General features: G+C 48.3%; 1 protein-coding gene across 3 annotated transcripts in view; it reads left to right on the top strand.

Annotated features, from left to right (window-relative positions):
• The window catches only part of LOC116839302 (FLVCR choline and heme transporter 1), a 92,903-nt gene that overhangs the window by 61,408 nt on the left and 21,888 nt on the right, over window positions 1-9,607 (top strand). For 2 of the 3 annotated variants that reach the window (XR_004377089.2, XM_032805152.2), the window contains exon 1: window positions 7-308. The exons of the other annotated variant lie outside the window; for it this stretch is intronic. Coding sequence is in view for 1 of the 2 variants with exons in the window: in XM_032805152.2 (XP_032661043.1) it covers window positions 21-308 (288 nt within the window). In the remaining variant the exon portion in view is untranslated. Of the gene's footprint in view, window positions 1-6; window positions 309-9,607 lie in introns of those variants that run through there. 3 annotated transcript variants of the gene reach the window in all.

The following is a 9,607-nucleotide window of genomic DNA, read 5'->3' as shown; positions in this document are numbered from 1 at the left end:
CCCGCGTGGACTGGCTCTCCATGGTCTACATGGTGGCCTACGTGCCGCTCATCCTGCCGGCCACCTGGCTGCTGGACACCCGCGGCCTGCGCCTCACCGCCCTGCTGGGCTCCGGCCTCAACTGCCTGGGCGCCTGGCTGAAGTGTGCCAGCGTCCGGCAGGACCTCTACCCGGTCACCCTGCTGGCCCAGACCGTGTGCGCGGTGGCCCAGGTCTTCATCCTGGGGCTGCCCTCCCGCATCGCCGCTGTCTGGTTTGGGCCCAAGGAGGTGTCCACTGCCTGCGCTGTAGCCGTGCTGGGCAACCAGGTGAGCGGAGGGGGGAGAGAGAATGGGGAAAGGGAGCAAAATATCCGGGGGGCGGATGGGCTGTGTAGGAAGGTGGGAGTCAGGTTTGTGCCCTTTTTTTAAAAAAAGAAATGCCAGGCTGAGTCGTGGGGGAAGAGGGGTAGCTCAGTGTTCATCAATGCAGTAGCCACAAATCCGTGGTTTAGAGGGGAGAAATCAAGGTTAAGGAAGAGGGGAAGGAAGTCCAGACAGAAGGAGGGGAAGAGAAGTATCTGGTTGAAATTGGGGAAAATCTCAGAAGGGGCTGATAGGAGGGACGGGGACGGGACACCCTTGGATGATGTATTTTTGCGGGCTTGCTTTTGCAATATAGCAGACAGAGTTGATGTTGTTTGAGGAAATTTAAGACCCAAGAGAGAATTTCCAATGATATGCACACACATGCATATCCTTTATCATTGGATAAAGGATATGCATATCCTTTATCACAAGAAGGCGAGATTTAAAATCCAGTGCTTTTTTGTGCAGAACCGTAATTAGGTATTTTTGAGCCTGAGGCAAAAATATAAAATTGTGCCCTCCCCCAGGGCCAGCTCTTCGGCTGCAGTTCCGCTGTGGGTCCCTCAGTCCCTCTCGGAGGGAAGGGCCTGCCGCCGAATTGCCGCTGGAGAATGAATGAAGCGGCGGCGGTAGAGTCTGTGATTTTGGGGGATCAACTGGTGATTTTTGATTGCTTGGGCTGGTAATGTTGCTTCCAAGATGGTCTTTGGTTCCAGTCCAGTTCCAATGCAGAGAGGGACTCACAGGTTAAGAGAGGAGGGAGGTGCTGGGTATCAGCAGTGGCCACTAGGGATCAGCATGTGTCCTGAGAATGCTGGGAGTTCAGGTTTGCAGGGCAGGATCGGGGGTCCTGTTGGCATCCCAGGGGGCAGGATTGGGGGTGGCAGGTTTGTAGACATTTTGGTGGTGCCCAGAACCCACCCCTGCCCACACTCCGCTCCCTCACCCACCCAAGTAGGAGTGTGGGGGGTGAGGGCTGGGAATGGGAATGGGAGGGGCACAGAGTTGGAGTGTGGGAGTTGAGGTCTCTGGCTGGAACTGGGGGTGAGGTGTTTGGGGTGCTGGAGGGTCTCAGGGCTTGGGCAGAGGATTGAGGGTGTGGTGAGGGGGTGAAAGCTGTGACTGGGGGTGTGGGCTCTGGGGTGGGGCAGGGCTGGGGATGAATTTGGGGTGCAGGCAGGCTGCTCTGGGACAGGGGTCAGAGAGGAGGACTCCCTCCAGCCCTTTCCCTGCCGGCAGCAGCAAGCTCTGGGGGAAGAGCCCCCCTTTCCTACCCCCCCCAGCAGCACATTCACCCCCACCACTGTCACTGCATTGGCTCCTAGGGCCCCTCTCAGGTCCAGGAATCTCCCTCGCTTCCCCCGTGATCGGTGCCGGGAGGTGCTGTGTGTGTCTCCTCTCCTGCTGTTGCCCCTGACTGTAGCCTCACTGGGGGTGAGGGATGGGGCTACCTTCTTCCCAGCATGGGGCAGGAGTGGTGACTGTAGGAGGGGGCCCTCTTTGCTGCTGGATGGTTCCATTGGAAAATGAAAGGGTTTGAGGGGGAAGGGCAGGCTCAGTCAGTCTGCCCTGGCAGTGGAGATTGGGGGCACTAGGACCCTGTGGCAGCAGTGGCTGCAGGGAGGCAGCATGGAGCTGCTCTGCTCTGGGGCTGGGAAGTTGGGGGGAGGGAACAAGTCCGTGCGGTGAGACACTTGGGGGAAGCATTGGGGGTGGCAGGTGAGGTTTGAGGGGGAGATCACCCAGGTTATAAATATCTCTGTGCCAGCGGCTTTTTTTCTTTCCCTCCACTGCTTTCTGTGCCCCATCTGCTTTGTGTGCCTGATGCAAGTGCCTCACTCCTCCTGCCCTTGTTATGACACTGTTTTTGTGCGTCCTCTCCACAAACTAATGAGGTTTTTCCTTGCAGGTGAGTGTGGTAGGCCTACATAGGGGAAAATCTAAACTAGTTAGTAATTTCAATGCTGGCATTGTATCAGAAACCTGACTGCTCTGATCCAGCATCTCTTCTGAAGTTTTCAAGGGCACATGGGTGTTTGAGGCTCATTATAATTTAATGGAGGCTTTGATTGATGTATTTCTTTTAAACTAAATAAATGTTATGGAAGCTAAGTTATCTGTCCCTTATAATCCAATATGGCAAGTACTTAAACAAACCACATCAAAGAACAAAACTGAGGTAACATCACCAAGTAACTTACAGAGACTCGTTTCAAATACGTACAGCATGGTTCCATTTTTAATAGAATTTTTCACTAATCCAGTGAAAGTTAGGTAAGCACTGAAGAAAAAGTAATGGAGAAACAAGCTTTAGTTGATACTTGTAATGGAGTGAAAGGTCTGGTTAGCTTTATGTTAAATAACTGTGATTATCATTTTCTCAAACAAAAAGCAGAGAAAATAAATACTATAACAAATACTACTATAATACTGCAGCATCAGGGATGGGGTGGTGGGGTGAGGAAGAAGGTGGTGGGGGATGAGAGTCATGTGGAGATGTAGACAGGGCTTGTGATCTGAGCGTGAGCATGGGGCAGACTGTCATGCAGTCCTGAGTCGAGCCATCCTTGCATCAAGGCTCGCCTTCGTGTTCTAGTCTACTTAGGTATTAGCTCTGTGAAATCCCTTTAAGAACTGATTACCCCCATTCCCTGCGCACATCTGTGACTCCCCATCTCAAACCGTCGTGTTGTTTCTGTGGGGGACACCATATGGAGGGGGGATGCTTGGGGTAGGCAAGAGGGTCTGCCTCATTCATGTTCCTAAACTCAAATAGAAGTCTTCATTCTCACCAGCTGTAGTTCTGGTCTGATGAACCAGTTCAGGATGAACAGACTGAGATTGTACTTTGGTGAGCCTCAGAAGTCTTGCCAGGATGACTGGATAATTCATGAGAGGAGCTGGTAATTTCAGTCTTGTGGAAATTCGACTGAAAGTCTTCCTACCCCACCATAAGAGTTAGTTCGTTAGTACTAAGGCTACGTTTTAGTCACGGGTATTTTTGGTAAAAGTCATGGACAGGCAGTAAACAAATATTCATGGCCTGTGACCTGTCCATAGCTTGTACTATATTCCCCTAACTAACACTTGGGCTGGGGGACCGTGGGTGCTCTGGGGTGGTGGTCAGGGGGGCACTGCAGGGACTGGGGGTGGTCTGGAACCGCCACTAGTGCTGGGTGGGGGGAAGGTTTGGCAGAGCTGGCAAACTCCCTACTCGGCTCCAGGTGTCCCTGCAGCTTCTAGGGGGAGGGAAGGCCAGGGGGGCTTCCTGCGTTGCCCCTGCCATGAGCTCTGGTGGTAGCACCTGCAAGAATGTGCAGCATATGGAGCCCCCTGGCTCCTCCACTTAGGAGCTGCAGGGACATGCCAGCAGCTTCTGTGGAGTTTCCCTGAGGTAGGAGCTTCCCCGCACCCCAAACTCCTGCCCCAGCCTTGAGCTCCCTCCCACACCCAAACTGCCTCAGCAATGGCTAATGCTGCTTGCCGAGGGACTGCCTGATGTGCTTGGGCAGCCCTGGAGCCAGCCGCACCAGTCGCTGTGGAAGTCACAGCAGTCACGTGACCTCTGTGACAGACATGCAGCCTCAGGGTATGTCTACACTACGAGATTATTCCAATTTATACAATCTGTTTTACAAAACCGGTTTATGTAAAAGTCGAGTGCACGCGGCTACACTAAGCACATTAATTCGGTGGTGTGTGTCCATGTACCGAGGCTAGTGTCGATTTCTGGAGCGTTGCACTGTAGGTAGTTATCCCGTAGCTATCCCATAGTTCCCACAGTCTCCCCCACCCACTGGAATTCCGGGTTGAGATCCCAGTGCATGATGGTGCAAAAATATTGTCGCGAGTGATTCTGGGTAAATGTCGTCACTCAATCCTTCCTCCATGAAAGCAGCAGCAGACAATCATTTCGCGCCCTTTTTCCCTGGATTGCCCTGGCAGACAACCATAGCATGGCAACCATGGAGTCTGTTTTGCCTTTTGTCACTGTCACCGTATGTGTGTTGGATGCTGCTGACAGAGGCGGTACTGCAGTGCTACACAGCAGCATTCATTTGCCTTTGGAAGGTAGCAGAGATGGTTACCATCCCTATTGCACCGTCTGCCATTGTAAATTGGCGATGAGATGATGGTTGTCAATCATTTTGTACCGTCTGCTGCTGTCATGGGTGCTCCTGGCTGGCCTTGTTGAGGTCGGCCGGAGGCGCATGGACAAAAATGGGAATGACTCCCCGGGTCATTCCCTTCTTTATGTTTTGTCTAAAAATAGTCGGTCCTGCCTAGAATATGGGGCAAGTCTACTAAAGAGCCAGAGAGCGCAGCTGCTCCGGGTCAGAGCCCCAGAGATCCCTCAGAAATGATGAGCTGCATGCCATTCTAGGGGTTGACCCTGCAACAACCACACTTGTTGCTTCCCTCCTCCCACAACCCTCCTGGGCTACCATGGCAGTGTCCCTCCATTTGTGTGATGAAGTAATAAAGAATGCAGGAATAAGAAACACCGACTTTTTCATGAGATAAAATGAGGGGGAGGCATCCTCCAGCTGCTATGATAGTCCAGGGAGTACAGAATCTTTTCTTTAGACACGAAAGGGTGGGGGATCCCACTGCTATGATAGTCCAGGCAGTACAGAATCTTTTCTTTAGACATGAAAGGGGGGGGGGGCTGATGGAGCTCAGCCCCAGTTGCTATGATGAGGACGGTTACCAGCCGTTCTGTACCATCTGCCGGGAATGACCAGGGAGTCATTCCTTTTTTACCCAGGCCCCCAGCCGACCTCACCTGAGGCAGCCAGGAGCACTCACGGGATGATGACGAGGAGATGGCTACCAGTCCTTTGTACTGTACCGTCTGCCACCAGGAAGGGAGGGGAGAGGATGCTGCTGTTCAGTGCCGCAGCACCGCGTCTACCAGCAGCATGCAGTAGACATAGGGTGACATTGAAAAAAGTCAAGAAACGATTTTTTTCCCTTTTCTTTCACGGGGGGGGAAGGGGGGTAAATTGACGATATACCCTGAACCACCCGGACAATGTGTTTGACCCTACAGGCATTGGGAGCTCAGCCAAGAATGCAAATGCTTTTCGGAGACTGGGGACTGTGGGATAGCTGAGTCCTCAGTCCCCCCCCCTCCCTCCATGAGCGTCCATTTGATTCTTTGGCTTTCCGTTACGCTTGTCACACAGCACTGTGCTGTGGACTCTGTATCATAGCCTGGAGATTTTTTTCAAATGCTTTGCATTTCGTCTTCTCTGTAACGGAGCTCTGATAGAACAGATTTGTCTCCCCATACAGCGATCAGATCCAGTATTTCCCATACGGTCCATGCTGGAGCTCTTTTTGGATTTGGGACTGCATCGCCACCCGCGCTGATCAGAGCTCCACACTGGGCAAACAGGAAATGAAATTCAAAAGTTTGCGGGGCTTTTCCTGTCTACCTGGCCAGTGCATCCGAGTTCAGATTGCTTTCCAGAGCGGTCACAATGGTACACTGTGGGATACCGCCCGGAGGCCAATACCGTCGATTTGTGGCCACACTAACCGTAATCTGACACGGCAATACTGATTTCAGCGCTACTCCTCTCGTCAGGGAGGAGTACAGAAACCAGTTTAAAGAGCCCTTTATATCGATATAAAGGGCCTCATTGTGTGGACGGGTGCAGGGTTAAATCGATTTAACGCTGCTAAATTCGGTACAACCGCGTAGTGTGGACCAGGCCTTAGTTAGTACGCATTATGTCTCTGGCGTTTAAGGCAGTGAGGAAGCTCCTCCACTCCTGTCTGTTTCTGACAGGTCTTTCAGTGGTTCCCCAGCTATGCCCCAAGTTTTTCAGCTCAACTTCCACATTTCTTTGCTGTTTTGGGGCAGCCTCATTTTTGCTTGCCTTCAGGTGTCCATCTTATAGCTATTCTGGTGATGGAATCAATTTCCATCCGAAGCACATGGCCAGTCCATCTCCAATGCCTCCTGGTAATGATGATACTCATATCTTCTTTGCTTCACTGTGTGAATAGGATTACTTGTACTCCTGTGCTTTTTGTGGATGCAGTCTAATACAGCTGCTACTTTGAAACCTGTGTGAATAGGTCTCCCAGTGTGTGGGGGATGGAGAGGTAAAGATTGCAGGATGTAGACTTCCCCCATAGCCTTGCTCCCCTGCATCCCCACCGTGTTTTGTGTGTGGCCACAAAATGATAAAACTCCCATCACCTTCACTGGTGCAGGCTCAGGCCCTTGGTGAATTTGACAAAAGTGAAAGGGATTTAAAATATTTTCCCTTCCAGTGGCTCACAGTGACCTAAATTAGATATGCATTCTAGGTTATTACAAGGTGAGCTGGTATCAGTGTTTATAGTTAAGATTGTGTAAGACTTTCCATGATAAGACTTTCTTCATGTGCTTATAAGTTTTTAGTTTTTTATTTTGTTTAAAATTTTCTGGGAATTTATCAATGTTTATAACAAAAAATAAAAAAAACAGGTGAAAATCATTCCCCAGAAAATTGCGAAGTTAATTTCCTGCAAATATTAAGGGAACGGGGTAGGTGGGGAATAGAAAGGCAACAAATAGAGAAAAGTAAGAGTGCTGAAAGCAAAAGAGTGGAGAAAGCTACTAGGGGAGAGGCTATTCTAGATTTGATTTTGACAAATAAGGAAGAACTGATTGAGAATTTGAAAGTGGAGGCAACTTGGGTGAAAGTGACCATGAAATGGTAGAGTTCACGATTCTAAGGAGTGGTAGGAAGGAGAACAGCACAATACAGACAATGGATTTAAAAAGGCAGACTTTAGCAAACTCAGAGAGTTGGTAGGTAAAATCCCATGGGAAGCAAGTCTTAAGGGGAAAAACAATTGAAGACAGTTTGCAGTTTTTCAAAGAGACATTATTAAGGGCACAAGAGCAAACTGTCCCACTGCATAGGAAAGATAGGAAATATGGCAAGAGACCACCCTGTCTTAACCAAGATATCTTCAATGGTCTAAAACTCAAAAAAGAGTCCTACAAAAAGTGGAAACTCGGCCAGATTACAAATAAGTATGTAGGGACATAATTAGAAAAGCCAAGGCACGAAACGAGATCAAACTAGTTAGGGACATAAAAGGAAACAAAAAATTCTACAAATACATTAGAAGCAAAAGAAAGACCAAGGACAGAGTAGGCCTGTTACTCAATGAGGGGGGAAAGACAATAACAGAAAATGTGGAAATGGCAGAGGTGCTTAATGACTTCCTTGTTTCGGTTTTCATCAAGAAGGTGGGTGGCAATGGGACATCTAATATAATGAATGCCAGTGAAAATGAGGTAGGATCAAGAGTCTAAAATAGGGAAAGAACAAGTCAAAAATTACTTAGACAAGTTAGATGTCTTCAGATCACCAGGGCCTGATATCATAAGCATAAATCCTAATTCTGAACCTTAGCGTCCAAAATGTGGGTGCCTAGCATGGAACCTCCAAGCTTAATTACCAGCTTAGATCTGATATCGCTGCCACCAGACAGGAATTACAGCGCCTGCCTCACTCTGGTCTCCCCAAAACCTTCCCTGGGGGACCCCAAGACTCAGATACCCTGAGTCTTACCACCAAGGCGAATAACCCTCCTCCCCTTGTCTTCCCTTTACTTCCTCCCCAGGCTTCCCCTCCGTGGGTTATCCTGGAAGATTACTGTACTTAAACTCCTTGAATTACAAAACAGAGAGGGCAATTTACCTTCCCCCTCCTTCTTTTCCCTCCCACCAATTCCCTGGGAGCTGCAGGCTCATCCCTTGAGTCCCTCTTAGGAAAAAAAAATCCAACAGGTTATAAAAAGAAAGCTTTATATAAAGAAAGAAAAGACAAAAAAATGTTCTCTGTATCAAAGTTGACAATATACAGGGATCAATTTCTTAAAAGAAAAATGAATAACGCCCTTATCCAAAGATATCGAATTTAAAACATTCCAGCAAACTACACACATGTAAATACAAAAAAAACATAAAAGCCTATTGTTTTTCCCACACTTTGTACTCACAACTTGGAAACTGAAGATTAGAAGCTGAAAGTAGAAAGATCCTCCTCATAGCCGAGAGACAGACCGAGTAACAGAGAGACACAGACAAAAGACACACATCCCAAATTTCCTCCCTGAGCTTTGAAAAATCTGGTTTTCTGATTGGTCCCTTTGGTCAGGTGTGTGGTTCCCTTTGTTAACCCTTTACAGGTAAAAGAAACATTAACCTTAGCTATCTGTTTATGACACCTGATGAAATGGATCCTAGAATACTCAAGGAAGTGACGGCAGAGATATCTGAAGCCTTAGCAATTATCTTTGAAAAGTCATGGAAGATGGGAAGACATTCCAGAAGACTGGAAAAGGGCAAACATAGTGCCCATCTATAAAAAGGGAATAAAGACAACCTGGGAATTACAGACCAGACAGCTTACTACTCTGTACCTGGAAGGATAAGAGAGCAAATAATTAAAGCAATCAGTTTGCAAACACCTAGAAGATAACGTGATAAATGACAGTCAGACATGGCTTTGTTAGACAAATCGTGTCAAACCAACCTGATAGCTTTGTTTGACAGGGTAACAGCCACCTGGTGGATGGGGGGAAAGCAGTAGATGTGGGTATATCTTGACTTTTGTAGGGCTTTTGATACTGTCTCAGGTGACCTCATAAACAAACAAGGGAAAATACCAACCTAGGTGGAGCTACTATAAGGTGGGTCCAGACTGGTTGGAAAATCGTTCCCGGAGAGTAGTTATCAATGTTTCACAGTCATGCTGGAAGGGGGCATAACGAGTGGGGGTCCCGCAGTTGGTTCTGGGTCTGATTCTGTTCAATATCTTCATCAGTGATAAGATAATGGCAAGAGAGTACACTTACAAAGTCTGTGAGCGATACCACTGGCAGGGGTTGCAAGCCCTCTGGAGAAGGATTAAAATTCAAATTATCTGGACAAAGTGGAGAAAATGATCTGAAATAAATAGGATGAAATTCAATAAGGACAAATGCAAAGTACTCCACTTAGGAAGGAACAATCAGTTGCACACATACAAAATGGGAAATGACTGCTAGGAAGGAGTACTGCAGAAAGGGATCTGGGGTCATAGTGGAGCACAAGCTAAATATGAGTCAACAGTGTACCTGTGCAAAAAAGCAAATATCATTCTAGGATGTATTAGTAGGAGTATTGTAAGCAAGACGCGGAAGTAATTCTTCACATGTACTCGCACTGATTAGGCCTCAGCTGGAGTATTGTGTTCCAGTTCTGG

The sequence above is a fragment of the Chelonoidis abingdonii genome, chromosome 3, assembly GCF_003597395.2.
Source record: "Chelonoidis abingdonii isolate Lonesome George chromosome 3, CheloAbing_2.0, whole genome shotgun sequence".
Taxonomy (NCBI): Eukaryota; Metazoa; Chordata; order Testudines; family Testudinidae; genus Chelonoidis; species Chelonoidis abingdonii.
The sequence above is the reverse complement of the archived record's forward strand: the minus strand, read 5'-3'. Positions and strand labels throughout refer to the sequence as shown.